This window comes from Protomyctophum parallelum (assembly GCF_964188405.1).
Source record: "Protomyctophum parallelum genome assembly, chromosome: 1".
Lineage (NCBI taxonomy): Eukaryota > Metazoa > Chordata > Actinopteri > Myctophiformes > Myctophidae > Protomyctophum > Protomyctophum parallelum.
In genome coordinates this window covers 87373327-87396418 of record NC_139697.1, presented here as the reverse complement: position 1 = coordinate 87396418, position 23092 = coordinate 87373327, and the positions used below count along the sequence as shown (strand labels likewise).

The 23092-nt window shown below is 41.0% G+C and overlaps 1 protein-coding gene across 3 annotated transcripts; it reads right to left on the bottom strand.

The window, feature by feature from the left end:
• Positions 1-9: 9 nt before the first annotated feature.
• On the bottom strand, positions 10-22276 carry nlrc3l1 (NLR family, CARD domain containing 3-like 1). Of its 3 annotated transcripts, XM_083766240.1 has the most exons (8): positions 22208-22276; positions 21076-21255; positions 20185-20286; positions 18939-19016; positions 18678-18786; positions 18258-18498; positions 12802-14580; positions 4959-5049 (listed from the first exon to the last, which is right to left on the bottom strand). In XM_083766240.1, exons 2-7 carry the CDS (start codon positions 21222-21224, stop codon positions 12980-12982), a joined length of 2280 nt encoding a protein of 759 aa, XP_083622366.1. In that variant the 5' UTR covers positions 21225-21255; positions 22208-22276; the 3' UTR covers positions 4959-5049; positions 12802-12979. The 3 variants fall into 3 exon arrangements, with proteins under 3 accessions (XP_083622368.1, XP_083622366.1, XP_083622367.1); XM_083766242.1 differs by lacking the exons at positions 4959-5049; positions 12802-14580 and adding an exon at positions 10-1967; XM_083766241.1 differs by lacking the exon at positions 12802-14580 and having other exon boundaries at positions 4959-6824.
• Positions 22277-23092: the final 816 nt, after the last annotated feature.

Here is a 23092-nt window from a genome sequence, read left to right as displayed (position 1 = left end):
TGGCATACAAATATGTTTATGCATATGCAATTTGTCAAAGATGTCAATCAATCAAAACTGTTTTTGTTTATGACATGTTTTCTCAAATGTGGTTTGAAACCATGTCCATAAACATTCAGGGTGCTAAAGACAAAATACATTACATTAATTGGTAAATAGAGATGAATCCTAAGGTTTAATCAATTCCAGAAGTCTGCTAAAAACACACCACCTTTTGCCAGTACAGAGCTTTAAGTGAACCTATAAAGTCAACTGAAATGAAGGCAAATTAACAATGATTTATGAAAATGTATAGTTCATAGTCTCAAAGTTATGTAGCAGGATGATAGTTTCTGTGTCGTTAGTTTCTATACTTTGGTTAAACGGGATTGTGGAACAAATAGTGTTCCTTCAAAAGAGCAATCAAAGGGATGTTTCCTGCCTGGTTCCTACACCCAGCTCTTCCAAACAGTGATGCAAGTTGGCCATCCTGTCAGGGTGCAGGTCTCCGTTGAACTTCTTCTTGATGAATGTGGCCATGTCCTCCACGACAGATTTCTCTGAAGAGGTTATTACGTTCTTCAGCAATTCTTGGTTGGTGCTCACTGCCATCCCCATCAGGAATCGCAAGAAGATGTCGTCTCTTCCATCTTCGCAAAGCAGACTTCGCTCCACAGCACACTTGTACAGGTCCAACAAACTGTGCATCTCAAGCGTTGTGAGAACATTCTTCCCATGATTTCTGAAGGAGAGAAATACATAGAGAGCAGCCATGTACTCCTGCATGGTGGAGTGGATAAAGGTCTGGCCCCTTTCCATAGTGAAGACATATCTTGAATTATCAAACTCTGTGCAGAGGCCACTGTTTTGTATTGCCTCTTCGAGGGTTATCCCACTTTCAGACCAGAGTTCCCTATCCATGTTCCATTTGCCACTTTCAAGCATGGAGAAGGCCATCTTTCCCATTTTTATGAGGAAATCTTGTTCCTCTTCTGGGGTGCGGGGTTTGGCTCGGGTGCTGCGACTGTTTAAATTCCACAGTACGAGCTGTGTGTACACCTTGGTAATGGTTCTGGGCAGCTCTGCGTGTAGGCCATGTTTTTTAAACTCACTTTGGAACTCTGTACGCAACAGTGAGCAAAACACAGGCAGGTGACACATGATGTACATGGTCTTGCAGGATTTCACATGGTTAATGACTTTTTCTGCTTGAGCTGGGTCCTCAAACACTTTCCTGAAGTACACATCCTTTAGGTCATCATTGAATCCACGTACTTCTGTTACTTTTCTCGGCACTGATTGCACTGGAATTCTGCAACTCTTCAGCGGCCGTGTAGTGACCCACAAGAGATTGTTGTGGTACATCGTTCCCCTGAGAAGGTTCACTACCACTTGAGTCATGGGAGCAGGAGTTTCGGGCCAGACACTTAAGGTTATTTGGGTGAAGTTAAGCTCCACTGGGTACTCATCATAACCATCAAAGATAAACATGAAGTTTCCCTCTCCAGCTATAGTCTCTAATGACTTCAACTTCCGGGCTTCTGGGTAGAACCTGTACAACAACTCCAGGAAGCTGATCTCGGGGTCCTGAATTTTGTATATATCTTTGAATGGCAGGGGAAACAGGAGGAAGATGTGTTCGTGGCTCCGCTCTTCAGCCCAATCAAGGATGAACTTCTGCACAGACATAGACTTCCCTGACCCTGGTAATCCAACACTCACAAGCATGGTGATCTGATCTTTCTCAATCATATCCATATCAAAGATCATATCTCGTGTCATTGGTTTTTCTGGGTGACGATTGCGCTCTAGCTTCTCTATGTTCCTTATCTCATGTTCATAATTTGGCCCATGATTATTTGATAAGGTCAAGTGGAGAGGACTGTAAACACTGTAGAAGGGCTTCTGCACTTCATTTTGTTCCAAAGTCTCCTTTACACTGCCATATCTCTGCTTTAGGGTGTTCCTTAGTGCAAAGCGTACTTCATCTGCACAAACAAACAAAACAAAACATTTAAGTAAAAAAATGCACTCTGCAGAAGCAGTATCTGCAGACATACAGTATATATATATATATATATATATATTATAATTTTTTTACCAGGGTAAGTAAAACATTTGAGCTTGTGCAGGCCATCTGCAGATTTTTGGAGGAGATCAAAACAATTTACAATTTGCCCAAAATAGACACCGGGGACGAGGTTAAAGGACAACTTCAGTTTTTTTTACAACCAAGGTTCATGTTTTAGGTTATTAGAGAAAGTAAAAGATAAGTGTTATTTTTTATTTTATTTGCTGCTTTCTTTCATTTTAGCGATTTTAGCTATTTTTGACAGGGGCCGGGGGCATTCGAACATGGGGCTAAATATGTATTTCTTTACCAACAATTATGGTGATTTCTTTTATTATTTACTATAGTCCTACTAGACCCCAATAAATGACATCTGGCCACAAATGATCACAGGATCTACTGAATGTGAAGGTAGAGGTACTAGGCGGGGGATGCCATAGTGTGTATAGGCTCAATATGTGAGTTTGTCACATTCAATAGATCCAATCAGCTTGGAAAAGGGAATGGGAGTCAAATGAGGTCCCAAACAAACACCTGGTGTCAGACCCCAACCAACAGGCACCACCCTCCCAAGGAGACAGTGGTCTACGGTCAATAGATTCAGGACTGGACATGGCCCCTGCTTGGCCAGCCTTCACAAATGGGGCAGTAGCCCAAGCCCACTGTGTGCGTGTGGTGAGGAGCAAACTATGGAGCACATCATAGAAGTTTGTCCTCTCCAAAGACAGGAAGGAGGATTAGTCACCCTCCATACAGCAGACCAGGAGGCAACCGCTTGGCTTAAGGACTTGCATTCGCTAAATAAATAAATAAATAGATCCTGTGATCTTTTGTGGCCAGATGTCATTTCTTGGGGTCTGGTAGGACTATAGTAAATAATAATAAAAGAAATCACCATAATTGTTGGTAAAGAAATACATATTTAGCCCCATGTTCGAATGCCCCCGCCCCCCTGTCAGAAATGGCTAAAATCGCTAAAACAAAAGAAAGCAGCAAATGAAAAAAAAATGAATACACATCTTTTACTTTCTCTAATAACAACCTAAAACACGAACCGTGGTTGAACAAAGCTAAAGTTGTCCTTTGGTTTGGTTAGCGTCTCCCCTGCAAAATTGTATTGTTGGTCAATGGTCTGCTAATCAAGGTCATGTTTTGACTTTTCAGTGAGTGTAGTCTGACAAATTCACCCAGATATTGCCGAGCCTGACTACACTACTGGGTCAGAAAAATATGAGCACATTTTCTAAATTATGTACATTCTTCGGTACACGTAACAGGAGCATACTAAAGAATATATCCGTAATGTCATCAATATGACAGTACTGACATCATATAGACCAAACTGAACTCCAATGAAATGCCTTACACAAAATGAAATTAATTTAACCCATTCTGGATGGGAACCCCTTTTGGTGTTTTAAGCATTACCGGTATGTTATACTTCACTTACTAAAAAATAGCAGATCTATTAAGCTCATAGAGTGCCTCGCTACGAGCTTGTAGATCTTCTATTTTCGAAGAATCGTGAAATTGTGGCACAAATCTTTGGGTATGCCTTACACAAAATCCATCCTATATTAAAATTGGCTCGACCGGCCGGTGGCCATAAGGCACGGATCCATATCTGGGCACAAAAGGGGCATGCCCATATATGGCATATACTGATGACATTAGGGATCTGGTGACTGACATACAGAGATCTCAATATATGGGCAGATTAAACTTCTAATACAGTATGAGCATGAAAGGTACAGTACACAGTCCATAATAATGACCCAACAGGAACACAGACAGACCGGTACAACGGGTATAACCAGGTGGGTCATTCATTCCCAACTTACATTGTTTTCTATTGGTGGTTAGTATGGTGTCATTAGCAGGTGTCTTGTTAAAGGTCATATTATTCATAGTCTTCTGTAAGTACCTTTCTCAGAGTAAATTTCTTTTAAATTAATTTCACCACACTGACAATGTGTCATTGTCAATGCTTTTATTTAATGTCCCTTAAAAATGTCATGTGTGTGGCTATGAGGATCACATGACTGGTTTGGAAGGTCTGCATTCACACAGTAAGTAAAATTAAGATAAAAAAGTCTTGGGGAATAGTTTCCATTATGGTCCCATGTATTCAATTCATCAACATGGCATGGAATATTAACACATCAATACACGCCATCAACTACAACTATATGCAGAGGAGAAAAAAGAAAAACGGAGGCAGTGACTGACACCTGAGAATTGAGCATTTTGTTCAAGTTGAGTAAAGTTATGTCCAAATGTAAAGCTATATGGAAATAAATGTAGTGGGTAAAATGGCAATTCATGTTCTGGAGAAACAAAATTAAATTATGCACAATTATTTTTGAGTGGTGCAACCACTCCTACAACCAGCAATGTCCGTGCGTATCTATGTATACGCGTATCTATGCATCAGTGGTCATGAGCACTAGTATGTGACTTATTAGTACCAGTAGGGGGCGCCAGAAACAGAGAGAGGCATAGTGCTGTGCCTGCTGCCTGCTAATGAGAGAGAGAGAGAGAGAGAGAGAGAGGGGTGGGGGGGAATTGCACCACTCAGTTCACACGGGTGTGATTTTTATTTTTTCCCCTGATGTATAATTAAATTGTATGCGACACAGATTTGTATCATATCCGTTTATACTTTGTTACTCAAGACACAATTAAAATAAGATCTTGGCCTCTCATTTTATTCTTTTGACAGAAACATACAAATGTTTATGCATTTTATACAACATGTCAAAGACCAATCAATCAAAATTGTCTTCTCAATTTGTTTTCTCAAATTCAGTTCTGAAGTCATGTCTATAAACGTTTAAAAGCTGTGTGATTTTATACATGATTATTACCTTATTTCAGGGTGCCAAAGACAAAATACATAATTGGTAAATACAGATAAATCTTAAGGTTTACTAATTCCATAAGTTTGAAAATATATATACACACTCATATACATACACACCACCATGTTGCAAAGCAACCTGACATGAACTAAAATCAAGACAAATTACAATGATTAATGAAAATGTATAGTTCATATGTGTCAAAGTTGTGTAGCAGGGTGATAGTTGGAGGCTTGTGTAGTTTACGTTTCCATACTTTCAAAAAGGGAATGTGAACTTAAGCAAACAGTATGCAAGAGTGTTCTTTCAAAAGAGTAATCAAAGGGTTGATGCCTGCTTTGACCCTACACCCAGCTCCTCCAAACAGTGATGCAAGTTGGCTATCCTGTCAGGGTGAAGGTCTTCGTTGAACTTCGTCTTGATGAATGTGGCCAAGTCCTCCACGAATGACTGTTTTGCTGAAGAGGTGATCATGTTCTTCAGCAGTTCTTGGTTGGTCTTCACTGCCATCCCCATCAGGAAACGCAAGAAGATGTCATCTCTTCCATCTTCGCAAAGCAGACTTCTCTCCACAGCACACTTGTACAGGTCCAACCATGTGGTCATCTTAAGGATTCGTGAAATCTTGCCTTTCAGGGCCGTTGTGAGGAGAACATTCTTCCCATGATTGCTGAAGGAGAGAAATGCATACAGAGCAGCCATGTACTCCTGCATGGTGGAGTGGATAAAGGTACATTCCCTTTCCATACCAAAGACACTTTTTCCATTATCAAACTCTGTGCAGAGGCCACTGTATTCTATTGCCTCTTCCTCGGTTATCCCACTTTCATCCCAGAATCTGCTATTTATGCCCCATTTTCCACTTTCAAGCATGGAGAAGGCCATCTTTCCCATTTTCATGAGGAAATCTTGTTCCTCTTCTGGGGTGCGGGGTTCGGCTCTGGTGCTGCGACAGTTTAAGTTCCTCAGTAGGAGCTGTGTGTACACCTTGGTAATGGTTCTGGGCAGCTCTGCGTGTAGGCCATGTTTTTTAAACTCACTTTGGAACTCTGTATGCAACATTGAGCAAAACACAGGCAGGTGACACATGATGTACATGGTCTTGCAGGATTTCACATGGTTAATGACTTTTTCTGCTTGAGCTGGGTCCTCAAACACTTTCCTGAAGTACACATCCTTCAGGTCATCAGTGAATCCACCCACTTCTATTAATTCTTTATTCACTGATTGCGATGGAATGCTGCAACTCTTCAGCGGCCGTGTAGTGACCCACACGAGATTTTCGTGGTACATCGTTCCCCTGAGAAGGTTCACTAGCACTTTATTCATGGGAGCAGTTCTTTCGGGCTCGACCATTAAGGTATTATAGCTGAAGTCAAGCTCCACTGGGTACTCATCATAACCATCTAAGATAAACATGAAGTTTCCCTCTCCAGCTATAGTCTCTAATGACTTCAACTTCCGGGCTTCTGGGTAGAACCTGTACAACAACTCCAGGAAGCTGATCTCGGGGTCCTGAATTTTGTATATATCTTTGAATGGCAGGGGAAACAGGAGGAAGATGTGTTCGTGGCTCCGCTCTTCAGCCCAATCAAGGATGAACTTCTGCACAGACATAGACTTCCCTGACCCTGGTAATCCAACACTCACAAGAACAATGGTCTGCTCTTTCTCAATCATATCCATATCAAAGATCATATTTCGTGTCATTGGTTTTTCTGGCTCATGACGATTGCGCTCTAGCTTCTCTATGTTCCTTATCTCATGTTCATAATTTGGCCCATGATTTTTGCATAAGGTCATTTTGAGAGGACTGTAAACACTGTAGAAGGGCTTCTGCACTTTTTCCAAAGTCTCCTTTACACTGCCATATCTCTGCTTTAGGGTGTTCCTTAGTGCAAAGCGTACTTCATCTGCACAAACAAAACAAAACATTTAAGTTAAAAATGCACTCTGCAGAAGCAGTGTTTGCAGACATATATATATATTTTTATTTATTTTTTTACCAGGGTAAGTAAAAGATTTGAGCTTGTGCAGGCCATCTGCAGATTTTGGGAGGAGATAAAAACAACAAAAAATAGAGACACCGGTGACGAGGTTAAAGGACAACTTTTTTCAACCAAGGTTCATGTTTTAGGTTGTTATTAGAGAAAGTAAAAGATTAGTGTAAAAAACAAATCATTTGCTGCTTTTTCGTTTTAGCGATTTAAGCTATTTTCTTTTGATCAAAGCTATGTTTGACAGGAGGCGGGGGCATTCGAACATGGGGCTAAATATGTATTTCTTTAACAACAATTATGGTGATTTCTTTTTAAGGGACCAAGAAGTCACGAAGTGACTTTGGTCACTTATTGTTTGTGTTTTTTTTTTCTTCTTCTTCTTCCGCCAAAAATAGCTGTTCTGGCTGAACCGTGCAGTTGGTTTTCGCGAAACGCAGTAATCTGGTAGAGGTCCATGCAAAATGGTGACTATGCGAAGCCCAAGACGATTGGCCAATTGGTGGCGCTATAGCTCTCAATTGAAAATGCTAACTTTGAACGTGCATAGCTCATGAAGTTTGACCGTTGGCAATGACACTTTGATACACATGTGTCTCCTCATGCCGAACAACCTTCGTGTTCTGACTTTTAGACCTTTAGATCACCCGCCATTTTGAATTATATGAAAAACAGTTAAAATGTATCTCCTCCCAGGATCTTTGATCAAAATGCACGTCATATGCTTTTGCAACTGTACAGTATGGTAGAGGGTCATGCCAAATAGCACTGAAAGCAGTCTTACTCCAATAGGTCAAAGGGGGGCGCTATGGCAATTTAAGGCATAACTCATGCCTCGTTTGTCCAAAAGTCATGACACTTGTTTCCACTTGTTCCTTGACTCATGGGGAACTTATGTGTCAATTTGATCAGTAAGCTCCACCCTCAGACCTTCTGCCACTTTAAGCAGTTAAAAAAATGCTTATACCTGGGTTTTTTGAGCAATTTGCATGAAATGTTCATTGTCTCTGTGTAGCTTAGTCAGTAGATCTCTTGCCTCCGGACGACAAGGTTGTGTGTTCAATTCCGGGTTCTGTCAACTCAGCTCGTCAGTCGTATTTGTGCATATTGTTCTTATTGCATATTGTCTTCTTTCTTGGTCCCGCCTTATCGCTGCTTGCAGCTATATTTAAAGGTATATTCAGTGATTTCACTCAAAAAACCTTAGGTTTCGTTTTTGGCTGTGGGACCCAGCCTTTCGTCCAATCAGGATAGAGAGTCAAAAACGAAACCTAAGGTTTTTTGACCCCCAGGGGTTAACTGGGGACAGGGAGGAACTCCTTATATGGCCAGCACACTCTATAGTAGGGAGGATTATCACAACAAAACAAAAAAATAAGTGATATTTGAATTAAGTGAAATCACTGAATATACCTTTAATGGACCAAGAAGTCACAAAGTGACTTGTCACTTATTGTTTGTGTTTTTTTTTCTTCTCCTTCTTCCGCCAAAAATAGCTGTTCTGGCTGAACCGTGCAGTCGGTTTCGCGAAACGTGACGGTGTCAACATGGTAGAGGGTCATGCCAAACGGTGATTATGCGAAGCCCATGACGATTGGCCAAATGGTCTACACGTTAACTTTGGACCTATACGGACAAATAATCGTAGTACATTTGTTTTAAGTGACAAAATGAAGTTTTTATGAGCCAATGAAAATTGCTGTTATGTGAAACTTCTTCTTCTGCACCTAATACCTATGAATACTGAATGATGTTACTGTTTAGAATGAGTCAACTGACTGTCTGCATAGCTCAGTCGGTACTCGGTAGAGCTCTCGCCTTTGGAGCACAGGGTCATGGGTTCAAATCCAGGTGCTGTCAACTCAGAGTATGCATTGTGTGCTGCAAGTTTTGTAATGACTCAACTATAGAAATATTGAAGTAGATTACATTTGACTCACTTTTGTCTGAGATATTTGGCAATGTCTGTTTGGGACAAATTTGACCTATCAGGCACTAGGACATGACATCACAATAATAGAGATACTAGTAACTGTATTAGTGTAATAGTGTAATAAGTCTAATTTTGTAATAGTGTAATAAGTGCAATAGTGTAATAGTGTAATAAGTGCAATAGTGTAATAGTGTAATAAGTGCAATAGTGCAATAGTGTAATAAGTGCAATAGTGCAATAGTGTAATAAGTGCAATAGTGTAATAAGTGTAATAGTGTAATACCATACTGTACTGTACCGTGCTGTACTGTACTGTACCGTACTGTACCATACGGTACTGTACTGTACCGTACTGCAGTGTTTCCCAACCTTTTTTGCTCCAGGGCACACTTTTCATAGCCTAAAAATCTCGGGGCACACCATACGTTGTATAGGCCTATATATATATATATATATATATATATATATATATATATATATATATATATATACAGTGTTGGGATTAATAAAGTGACAACTTTTACAATATCACCATTACCATTATCCAAATTAATTCCTTATTATATATATTTTTTTAAATGTTGTTATCGCACGTCTAATGGTTAGACGTGTGACAACACAACAATAGGAAGCCTGCAGCCCAGTAGCTATAATATTGCTTTCGGGGGAGGGTTAGTGTGCCGCCTGATTTTGACAGAAAGTAACACCAACTTATATTACTTTCTGACAAATCAGGCGGCACACCTAGACATATCAAAGGCACAGTAAAGTGCCGCGGTACATAGGTTGAGAAACACTGCCGTACTGTACCATACGGTACAGTACCATACTGTACCGTACTGTACCAGGACATGTTATGAGCATGTAGATTTGCTAATTACTATAAGTTTGAGTACTTATGCTGAACTAACACTGAATGATTTTTCTGTTAATGGAGTAACTGATTGTCTCCGTGTAGCTCAGTCAGTAGAGCTCTTGCTTTTAGACCGCAAGGTTGTTGGTTCAAACACGGGTACAGACAACTCAGCTCGTCAGGCTTATTGGTGCATATTGTTCTTATTGCGTAGTCTTCTTTCTTGGTCCCGCCTTATCGCTGCTTGCAGCTATATTTATATTATTTACTATAGTCCTACTAGACCCCAAGAAATGACATCTGGCCACAAATGATCACAGGATCTACTGAATGTGAAGGTAGAGGTACTAGGGGGATGCCATAGTGTGTATAGGATCAATATGTGAGTTTGTCACATTCAATAGATCCTGTGATCTTTTGTGGCCAGATGTCATTTCTTGGAGTCTGGTAGGACTATAGTAAAAATAAAATCACCTTTTTTTGTAAAGAAATACATATTCGAATGCCCCCGCCCCCCTGTCAAAAATAGCTAAAAACAAAATAAATCAGCAAATGAAAAAAAATGAATACACATTTTACTTTCTCTAATAACGTAAAACACGGACCGTGGTTTAAAAAACTAAAGTTGTCCTTTGGTTTGGTTAGCGTCTCCCCTGCAAAATTGTATTGTTGGGCAATGGTCTGCTAATCAAGGTCATGTTTTGACTTTTCAGTGAGTGTAGTCTGACAATTTCACTAAAATATTGCCGAGCCTGACTACACTACTGGGTCAGAAAAATATGAGCACATTTTCTAAGTTATGTACATTCTTCGGTACACGTAACAGGAGCATACTAAAGAATATATCCGTAATGTCATCAATATGATACTACAGTACTGACATCATAGACCAACCTGAACTCCATATTTGGGCATGCCCTACACAAAATGAAATTAATTTAACCCATTCTGGATGGGAACCCCTTTTGGTGTTTTAAGCATTACCATCGTGAAAATGTTGCGCAAATCTTTGGGTATGCCTTACACAAAATCCATCCTATATTAAAATTGGCTCGGCCGGCCGGTGGCCATAAGGCACGGATCCATATCTGGGCACAAAAGGGGCATGCCCATATATGGCATATACTGATGACATTAGGGATCTGGTGACTGACATACAGAGATCTCAATATATGGGCAGATTAAACTTGTAGTACAGTATGAGCATGAAAGGTACAGTACACAAAAGTCTCCATACAATGACCCAACAGGAACACAGACAGACCGGTACAACAGGTATAACCAGGTGGGTCATTCATTCCCAACATTGTTTTCTATTGGTGATTAGTATGGTGTCATTAGCAGGTGTCTTGTTAAAGTCACCCGTCATATTATTCAGTCTTCTGTAAGTACCTTTCTCATTGAAACTCAATGAATTTCACCACACTATGGAAGACTAGGTAGGCATGGCGGGGGGGGGGGGGACACATTGACGTTCATGTGTCATTGTCGACGCTTTTATTTAATTTCCCTTAAAAATGTCGTGTGTGGCTATGAGGATCACATGACTGGTCTGGAAGGACTGCATTCACACAGTAAAATCCCCAGTGTTCATTTATCCAATTAAAACCCCCGAGTTAAATTATGATTTACCATCATAATGTATAATGGAAAATGCAATGAAAACTATTTGTGATCATGTCCCTGTGGAAGTTCCCTGTGCACAAGGCCACCTGCACCCGCTTAGTGGGTGCAAAGACCTGTTCATCATGGAACTAATATGCAGATGACGTCCTCTCAACAGACAACACATTTAAAAAAAAACCTTTTTAATTGATTGATTGATTACCGTCAGTAAACGGTAACGGCGGCCTAGGCTGCCAAGCCAGCCGGACGGCGTGCCGCGGGTTTGACTCCCGAGCCCGACGGCCTTTGCCGCGTGTCACTCCCCATCTCTCTCCCCCTTTCCTGTCTAGTTACTGTACCCTTAACCTGACACTGCCAGATGGGGGCGGTATTGGGTAACCATGTTCCCCAACACAGCAACCATCTGGAATCTCTCAGGGAGTTCAGCTAACACCGAACCGCTCTGTGGTCGAACCAATCAGCGTGAGCTAAGGGCGGGATATGTGCGAAACCGGATGTGACGCTATATAGACACGTCAATATGATTGGTTGTGTTTGTACGCCCACACGGTGATAGACAGACGGTCCCATCCAATCATCTACCAAGTATCTTGAAAAAAAAGGAACAGCCCTGTCATCGACTTGGCTCCCGAGATCCCAGATCCCAATAAGCTGTGAAACAAATGTGTGTAACAAGCTTCTTGGATCTGGCAGCGTCAGGTTACTGTACCCTATCAATAAAGGCAAAAAACGCCAAAAAATTATCTTTAATAAAAAAGAAATGCTAACGGCACAGGGGCACATTAAGACATTTAGGCTAAAATTAAGACAAAATAAGTATTGGGGAATTGTTTCCATTATGGTCCCATGTATTCAATTCATCAACATGGCATGGAATATCAACACATCAATACACGCCATCAAATACAACTATATGTAGAGAGGAGAAAAAAGAAAAACTGAGGCAGTGAATGACACCTGAGAATTGAGCATTTTGTTCAAGTTGAGTAAAGTTATGTCCAAATGTAAAGCTATATGGAAATAAATGTAGTGGGTAAAATGGCAATTCATGTTCTGGCGTTAAATTATGCACAATGGATTCTTTTTTTCCCTGATGTATAATTAAATTGTATGAGACACAGATTTGTATCATATCCGTTTATACTTTAAATTACTCAAGACACAATTAAAATAAAATCTTGGCCTCTCACTTTATTCTTTTGACAGAAACATACAAATGTTTATGCATTTTATACAACATGTCAAAGATGCCAATCAATCAAAATTGTCTTCTCAATTAGTTCTCAAATACAGTCCCGTAGTCATGTCCATAAACATTTAAAAGCTGTGCGATCCATGATTATTACCTCATTCCAGGGTGCCAACGACAAAATACATAATTGGTAAATACAGATAAATCTTAAGGTTTACTAATTCCACAAGTTTGAAAAAATATATATATATAAAAAATATATACACACACCACCATGTTGCAAAGCAACCTGATATGAACTAAAATCAAGACAAATTACAATGATTAATGAAAATGTATAGTTCATGTGTCAAAGTTGTGTAGCAGGGTGATAGTTGGAGGCTTGTGTAGTTTACATTTCCATACTTTCAAAAAGGGAATGTGAACTTAAGCAAAAAGTATGCAAGAGTGTTCTTTCAAAAGAGTAATCAACGGGTTGATGCCTGCTTTGACCCTACACCCAGCTCCTCCAAACAGTGATGCAAGTTGGCTATCCTGTCAGGGTGAAGGTCTTCGTTGAACTTCGTCTTGATGAATGTGGCCAAGTCCTCCACGAATGACTGTTTTTCTGAAGAGGTGATCATGTTCTTCAGCAGTTCTTGGTTGGTCTTCACTGCCATCCCAAACAGGAAACGCAAGAAGATGTCATCTCTTCCATCTTCGCAAAGCAGACTTCTCTCCACAGCACACTTGTACAGGTCCAACCACGTGGCCGTCTTAAAGAGTCGTGAAATCTTGCCTTTCAGGGCCGTTGTGGGGAGAACATTCTTCCCATGATTGCTGAAGGAGAGAAATACATAGAGAGCAGCCATGTACTCCTGCATGGTGACGTGGATAAAGCTCTGGGCCTTTTCGACACCGAAGATATATTTTCCGTTATCAAACTCTGTGCAGATGCCACTGGCTTCTACTGCCTCTTCCTTGGGTATCCCACTTTTATCCCAAGTTTTGTCCCCCACCTCCATTCGGCCACTTTCAAGCATATCGAAGGCTATCTTTCCCATTATTATGAGGAAATCTCGTTCCTCTGCTGGGGTGCGGGGTTCGGCTCGGGTGCTGCGACAGTTTAAGTTCCTCAGTAGGAGCCGTGTGCACACCTTGGTAATGGTTCTGGGCAGCTCTGCGTGTAGGCCATGTTTTTTAAACTCACTTTGGAACTCTGTACGCAACAGAGAGCAAAACACAGGCAGGTGACACATGATGTACATGGTCTTGAAGGATTTCACATGGTGAATGACTTTTTCTGCTTGAGCCGGGTCCTCAAACACTTTCCTGAAGTACAGATCCTTCAGGTCATCAGTGAATCCACCCACTTCCATTGTATGTCTGACGTGTGAGCCCCACTGTGGCAGGTTCACACTTTTCAGTGGCCGACATGTGACCCACACTAAACTATCACGGCACATCAATCCCCTGAGGAGGTTTACTAGCACCGAACCCACGGGACCGGGTTCAGTGACCTTAACAGATAAGGTGTCGTTGTATTTGAGCTTCTCCGGGTACTCATCATATCCATCAAAGATAAACATGAGCTTTCCCTCTCCATTTATGGAACCCAATTGATTCAGCCTCCGGGCTTCTGGGTAGAACGTGTACAAAATCTCCAGGAAGCTGAGCTCGAGGTCCCGCATTTGGTACAGATCTCTGAATGGCATGGGAAACAGGAGGGAGATGTTTTCGTGGCGCCGCTCTTCAGCCCAATCGAGGATGAACTTCTGCACGGACATAGACTTCCCTGACCCTGGGGGTCCAAGGCTCAGAAGAAAGCGGACGTTATATTCATCGTACATACGTTTCGCGAAGATCTTATCCGATGTCATCAGTTTGACTTTTTCTGGTTCATATCTACTGCGATCTACTAGCTGCTCTATGTTCCTTATCTCATGCTCATAATTTGGCCCGTGGTTAAATGTTAACGTCAGGCGGAGAGGACTGTAGACACTGTGAAAGGGCTCCTCTTGTCCCAAAGTGTCCTTTACACTGCCATATCTCTGCTTTAGTGTGTTCCTTAATGCAAAGCGTACTTCATCTGCACAGACAAAACAAAACAAAACCCAAAACTTTAAGTGAAAGACCCTTTTTAACGGTTTGTTCTTTGGTTGATCAACTGTTTTACTTTATCTACGCATCAGAGTTGATTATTCCATTATGGACGTCCTCATGGGGTTGACACTTAAAGGTTGCTCTATTTACTGGGGCAAGTGGAATTTGCCATTTCTTGTTGCCTGAATGGGCACATGGGTTTTTTAGGGTTTTTTACCAAGTTTAAGAGCCATAAACGTCAAGACGTCTAATTGCCAATTATGTACCGGATGCCACGGACGACAAGACGTCTTCCCATGGGAATTAAAAAAATATATCTGGTGTACAGGTGATGACATGCACATTACATGCATAATAGAATTACAAATTCTTTCTTTCTTTATAATGGGAGAATTGGCACTCAAAGCCTAAACTGGTGTTAAGTCAATATACACTCCATCTACAAGGTGAGGCAGTTTAATTCCCATCGAAAGGAGGTGTCAGAACCTCCCCGTTGGCTACAATGGGAGCAGGAGAAATGTCGCCCATACCGTTTAAGTTCAATAATATTATCCCCCGTGAAATTAGATAAATCCATTTACAATGGATCCATTGTTATTCACAGTATGATAAGAATCTGGAAACAAATCAAAACATATTTTAGGGACAACTCACTATCTTTTCTGCTCCCTATAGCTGATAACCCCTCATTTCTACCATCCCAACTGGATGATACGTTTGCACAATGGAAGGGTTTGGGTACACACACACACAATTGGAGACTTATATATGTGTGGAACTTTTGCCTCATTTGCTCAACTGCAGGAAAAGTATAGACTCCCTAGGAGTGACTTTTTTAGGTTTCTAAAGATTAGGAACTACATCCGTAACTTTTCTCCCACTTTTGAGAGAGCTACACCTTCATCCCTAGATAGGTTCCTTCTTAATAATACAGTACCAGACGTGAGGGTGTCACATCTTTATGAATCATTTAAAGTGGCAAACCTACCTACTACATGCTGATGTAGTAGGTAGGTTTGCCACTTGAAATGATGTGTGGCATGGGAAAATGAGCTGGGGACTTCAATTTCAGACGAGCTCTGGGAAGACAGCCTTGAAGAAATTAATGCGTGCTCTATCAATTCCAGACATTGCCTCATCCAGTTTCGAGTCATACATAGACTCCATTATTCCAAATTAAAATTACATAACATATACCCAGATATTTCTTCGCATTGTGACAAATGTAATACAATAGATGCAAATCTTCTTCATAGCTTCGCCCTTTGCCCTCGGATACAAAGATATTGGATTAAGATATTTGAGACGCTCTCTGATATTTTGAGTATTCATATTGACCCCGATCCTGTACTAATAATTCTGGGTTTGTCAGACTCCATGCCTATGTTGACGAGAGCACAGAAACAACTCTTCTCATATGGTCTGATTACAGCGAAAAAACTAATTCTGACACACTGGAAGAAGGAGGAGGCTCCTGCATTTAAGCACTGGTTAAATGAAATGACTAGTACACTTCATCTTGAGAGAATAAGGTATTTCCTGAGAAACAGGGAGAGCCAGTTTGATAAGGTTTGGCTGCCCCTTGTCCATTACCTGAGTAGAAACGATTAATAGACAGGATACCATTGATATGGTTGACTGTACGCCATTTTCTTTTCAGATGTTTTCCATGAGCTTTCTATCATCTTATTATAGTATGCAGTGTCACTGAGCAGTATGGGTGGGAGGGTTAAGGGATTTCTTGTTTATTCTTTCTTTCATTTTGTTTCATAAAAAAAGTATTTCATATCATAATGTTTGTAATAATTTATAATCTGTTCAATAAAAACATATGACAAGAAAAGAAAGGAGGTGTCATTCACTGCTGCCATTTTACCCTTTGTACATAATTATAGTCGTTTGTATTCGTTGATGACATGCAATAATATTCTATGCTATGTTGATGAATTGAATATATGGGACCACAATGGAAAGGACAACAATGGAAACAAGTCCCCAGGACTTGTTTGTGCTATCCTTTTCAGGAGTCGACACTAAGGTCGCATTCACACGGGACATGTATGCGCTGCGTAATAATGCCTCCTCCTCGTGTGCCAAATACCAACTTCTTCATCCCACAATGGCACAGTCTTTGGTTCATCCCGTATATGTGATGCGATTGCATTCACACCTGCAGTGATTAACGATCCCAAATCCTCAGAATCTACAGCACTCAAGCAAGACACAAGATCCAAGACCAAGAACATGTCAACACATACGACAACAGATACCGTGAATAGCTCCTATTACCTTTGGCACGAGTCGTCTAGACGAGACAGAATATATGGCTAATGGCTAAGCAACTCGTAGAGCATTGAAGTAGAGGTTTCTACATCCCGGTTAAGTTTGTATCGAACACCACTGTAGCGGGTCCTAACTAAATAACCAGCACTGGCTCGAGCTATTTTACCCTCTGGTGTGCTTGGAAGTGGTGCGAGACCCCCGTTTTTTGGCAATCTAGAATGCGTTCGTTTGATCCGCACCAGAATTCGAATGAGCCTTCACACCTGCCAAACGCACTTTCCGACAATACGCAGGATTAATTTTAAATCGCAGTAAAACATCCTGGTGTGAATGCGACATAAGATGCCCGACTGCCTGTGGCAGGTAAATAAAACTAATCGTCTCTGTCACACACACACGGCTATCCACAAACTCACGTTGTTTCAATTTCAGCTTTTCCAGTAGAAAATCTAATCATGGCTTTTGACTCTACAGTGTGCGTGAGGAAAAAGACCCCACCCGCAGACTTTTGTCACCTGTGCTGCGGTTCCCTCCCTAGTCCCGTAACCCATTCTGACCTGAGATCAGATTCTAAAAATGTCTTCTACATCCTGACAGTTTTCTGAAAAAGCTATGTTTCTATGTCAGTCGTTCTTCGATTTTTCAAAAAATAGCAGACCTACAAGCTCGTAGCGTGCCACTCGGTGGCGCGCTATGAGCTTGTAGATCTGCTATTTTTCAATAGCTAAAGCATGACATAATGATAACACCAAAAGGGGTTCCCGAACTTCCCGCCCAAAATGGGTTAACCAATGTGTGAAAATACAAGAATGCACCAAGCAATACATAAAGCCTCCCTCTAAAACAGTAGTGCCAGTACCTGACATTTTGTTTATTAAAGAACGTCAATGTGAACCCATAGCTATAGTTAGATATTTGGCCTGCATATTGCGGTAGCCGGTATGACTTTTTTTTTATATCGCACAGCCCCAGAACTCAAGTATAAAACGTTTTAAATTGAACGGTAAATAATGGGCAAAAACACACATTTATGGGTCACGGACCAATGTTTATGGGTCACGAGTAGAGTAAAAATGTCCTTTTACTACATAAAAAAATATAAATAAAGCGACACGCTGCACTTCTATTCCATCTGCTGTTTTCACTATCGTTTGGATCCTGGGCAGAAACGTCTAATCTCTCTTTTGGGTCTCGACCTGAAAAGCTTGGGAAGATCATGACCTGACCAACGGGCAAGTGCCTCCGAGACCTCTTAGTGTCAACCCCTGAGACTTACCATCCCTCCCCGTTTACATCTGACTAATGAATAAATAGTAAATACAGTAAAAAAAAACCCTGAACCATTACATTTGAAACAGACGTTACTAGGTGCATACTTACTCCTTGAGCACCTCTCATGAAGATGATCGATCAGCGGTTTCTTTCCCATGCCGTGGAGAAGGAACTGGGTGAGCCGCAGTGTCACTTCGATGTCATAAAACTCCATCAGCTTGTCCACCAGGTCAATCATGTCCAAGTGCATCGGCGGAATGCTGAATGGCTCTGGATACCGATCCCACAGGGCGGCTTTGAAGCACGTCAGTTCATTCGCTGTCAACTTTGTCAAGATTTCACTGATCACCTGATTTTGAGAGTATACCAAAGCAAACTTTCATGAGTTGGGATTTTAAGAGTACACCAAAGCAAACTTTCCCAAGTTGGGCAAAGGTTTCTTATGGCCTTTACTTGTGATGAATAGCCTAAAATATCAAATAAATTGACAAATACTATATTCAAATGAGCCCGCAAACAAAAACCAACCTTGAAAGTGAATCCTACAGTCAGGGAAGGGTGCTTAACAAAATGTGGGTCTCGGTTGAGCTCTGGTCTTGCAGGAGGTAGTGAGATGGGGTCATCTTTGGTTCGAACTCTGGCGAAGGCATTGGTGAAATTTGAATATGATGCAGTCAATTAACAAATAGTTGTACACGGTAGAATCCTGTGTTAATTCCACATTCACTACTCAAATAATAATGATTTTACTTTGAATACACATGTAACATTGGATGACAATTGTCTTACTTGCGAGTTCTTTTTTCACAATCATCACTGTCGTAGGAGTAGCAGCTTGAGAAGGAGTCCCTTCTCTCTAGGGAGACACTGTCAGACAGGAACCACAAAGCACAAACAGCACAAGTGTGATTTTCAAGATGCATGATGGTACTGACTGAACCCATGAGATCACCTATTATAGCACATTTCTTTGTGATTAACATTTAGACTTGAGGACGATTCTACAAAATGTCTTAAAGGTTTTATGACATTCATTTTCATTTATTTTTCTTTTTTCTTTTAGGTTTTATGACCTCAATTACACCCAAAAAACCTGAACTTTGAACATTCAGTGGATTTTCTGTGGTCTGGAGTTTTCTTTGGGGTTTTTTGGGCCTTTTGAGCTACAATGAAAACAGGCAACACAGTGAAACAGTGACATCTGCTGGCAAATCCCATTGACATATATGGGATTTGCAGTAAGTGATGTCACGCAAATCAGAGCACCTGTTTGAGCCAGAAAACCCCAGATCACAGAAAATCTACTGAATGTTAAAAGTTCATGTTTTTTGGGTGCAATTGAGATTAGAAAACCTAAAAAAACAAGAACAATTCCAAAACCTTTTTTTTAATGTCACAATCCCTTTAAAAAATCATGAAGGTTTTCTGAAAAACCCATGTTTCTTTCTGTCAGTGGTTTTTAAACTATTTCATGTCAAGGACCCCAAATATTATATGTAATTGGCTGCCGACCCGCCCCCATCTGAAAATATGTTGTTCCAGGGACCCCCCGAGAAGCAAAGATTTGAGAAAAACGCGAAAATATATTCAAAGATTTCACGATTAAAAAAAAATGAAAGCGCTATGAGCTTGTAGATCTGCTATTTTTCAATAGCTAAAGTATAACATAATGCTTAAAACACCAAAAGGGCGTATGTTTGTCTTGTTTTTGTTTTAAAAAAGGTTCAGGTTATGTGGTTATCAGTGTCGCTTCCATGTTAGCATAGGGCTTGATGCTGCCACAATATTTTGTGTATGGTGCTCACAACATTTATATATGTACATGTTATTTCTTTGATATGTTCCGTATGGGTGTGTCACATATACTGTCATTTTGTTTGATTTACTGTATACCCTGAGTCTTGAATAAACAAAACAGTGAAAAAAAAAAAAAAGAACACCAAAAGGGGTCCCTCACAATGTATAATACATTGTGAAGTCACCGTGTGGCGTGTGTACAACAACTTGACTACATGGTGTAGCACTCGACCCGTACCTTGCAGAGTATTTATCTTCACCGTCACAAGACTGAAGACCACTATCGCTCCCCATTGAAGTGTAACTCAGAACTGGAGATGCAGCCCTTTCAACAATTTGCCTATGACAAATGTGTAAAAAAAATGTTATTTTCCAGAACACACACACACACACACACACACACAGAACTGCACATCACAGTAACAATACAATCGTAAAGAATAACCTAGTAACATATCATCAACCACCTTTCTTTAATAATTTTATTCCAAAGACTGACTAAAACTAAATCCAAAATTGCTCTCAAAATTAACATTGCTTTGAGGTTAGTGTTTAGCAACAAATGGGTGTGTAAGGCAAGCATAGTTTGGACGTCAAGGCGCGGCAAAAAGCCACACGTGGCAGGTGTCTCTTCCTGGTTTTTAGACAGCTGGTGGATGAAAATTAAGCTACACCCACGCAGCAGAATGCCACGTCGGCCAGATTCCCGGAAACTAGTGCCCCTGCAGCAAGTGGAAGCCGTGGGGAGCTTCGTTTTCCATCCACCAGCTGTCTGGTGGATGGAAAGAGACGCCTGCCACTCACAGCTTTTGGCATCTTCGTGACGCTACAGTGTGTGCCTGCACTGGGTCTGGGCACACCTAAGATTCCATGCGCGGACAGAAGAAGCTGTCTTTTGCGTAGTTTCTGGGTTTTTAGCCAGCTGGTGGATGGAAAAGAAGCTCCACCCACACGGCAGGTTGCCGCGTCGGCCAGATTCACGGAAAAGCTTGCCCCAGCGGCATTCTGCGGGTGGGGCTTCATTTCCATCCACCAGCTGTCTAAAAACCCGGAAATTACGCAAAAGACAGCTTCCTTTGGCCGCGCATGGAAGTTCAAGTGTGCCCAGGCTCTCTGTCTGTCTGCCTACCAGTGACTGGTATCCATAGGTGTAAGCTCCAGAGAAGGTCTCTTCTCAGGTGTATAGTAGATCTCGTCGTCATCATCATCCTCTCCTGTTCCTTCCAAAACGGAAATCCTGTCCGAGTGCGTGGAACTCATTTCTACTTCCCCCTCCATGGTTGTGAAGGAGTCAGCTCACAGGAAAAGCCTACAGCAAAGGAACAAATAATTTGACAAATTAAAATTGACTCAACATTTTAGTAAAATGTATGTGTGTGTGTGTGTGTGTGTGTGTGTGTGTGTGTGTGTGTGTGTGTGTGTGTGTGTATGTATATATATATATATATATATATATATATATCAATAAATAATCAATTTGTTATAGGATTTTGCTAAACGGCGATATTTTCATACAATAATTTATTTTTACACATACTCTGTAGGCTACACAAGAAAGACATGTAGAACAACACTTGAGAAATATCATAGGCAACGCAGATACAATTTAAATCACCATATGAGAATTAACAGCTCTTTTACGATAATAAAAAAAACATTTATCTTGATGTCTGCTCATGTCTTGTTTTATTATCAGTGCATAGTTTTAGTATTTCATAATTAGGTCTACGAGCTTTTCATCTGCCCACATAATCATTTTAATGTTCGAAATTGTATACAATAAGCCTACAGTTTGATTGTGTTTTATGGTTAGCTATACGGCGGACTTTGGCCAACGGTTGACGTGTTGGTATCGTTTCCTTATTACTTCTTCTATCTATGGAGAATGCGGAAATACTGGGCCATGCAGTACATGACGGATTGAAACTTTACTAAATTGTAGCCTTTCGACGATTGAATCACGCGATGGGTTTCATGATAAAATCGGCTTTCTGTGGTCACAAGTTCACAACACTGACTGCATAATTGACTGTGAGTCAAAGTGTAATTTATTATTTACTTAGCGATTAGTAATCTTTGTTCATAGACAGTACAGCTGCAGCAGGCCAATAAACTACCACAAGAGAGCAATGCCTACCACTATTAGCTTTCCATGTACAGTACAGTATGGATGTAGGACCCTGTAGGATATAGTCTACAATACATGATTATGCTAATATTCTAATGAAACAAAATAACAAATTAAAAGTCTTAAAGGTTACCCAAATATGTCTCGTTGCGGAGCTTCCTCAATGTCATCAAACTTTTCGAGTGTGCTCTCACTGGCACTGTTCTGCAATCTGCAGTCTATCCAGACAGAGAGGCGTGACTCCTCAAGAGTGTCGGTGGGGCGTTTGCTTTGCTGTGTGTCGCCTGTGTGCATTTACTGCCACCAACTGGACTGGAATAATAATGCTCAAATTTTACCTAAATACATTTTAACATAGGCCTATACCATAGACTCACCTTTGTGACCTTGCCATTATATTTTGTTATTAAGTGTTATACTGACTCCAAGACAGTAGCCTTTTATTATACCTCGCTAGGGCTAAGCTATTGGATGCGTTGGACAAAGCTGATACATAAATTAGGCCTATACTTAGGCTAAATGTAAAATGAGGCAAACCACATAGGCAGCAGCCGCATTCTTTAGACTAGAAAGTGAGAAATCTGTACACTGTGTGTGTGTGTGTGTGTGTGTGTGTGTGTGTGTGTGTGTGTGACTGTGTGTGTGTGTGTGTGTGTGTGTGTGTGTGTGTGTGTGTGTGTGTGTGTGTGTGTGTGTGTGTGTGTGTGTGTGTGTGTGTGTGTGTGTGTGTGTGTGTCTGTGTGACTGTGTGTGTGACTGTGTGTGTGTGTGACTGTGTGTGTGTGTGACTGTGTGTGTGTGTGTGACTGTGTGTCTGTGTGACTGTGTGTGTGTGTGTGTGTGTGTGTCTGTGTGTCTGTGTGACTGTGTGTGTGTGTGTGTGTGTGTGTGTGTGTGTGTGTGTGTGTGTGTGTGTGTGTGTGTGTGTGTGTGTGTGTGTGTGTGTGTGTGTGTGTGTGTGTGTGCGTGCGTGCGTGCGTGCGTGCGTGTGTGCACACAGCACACAGGTCTACAGTCA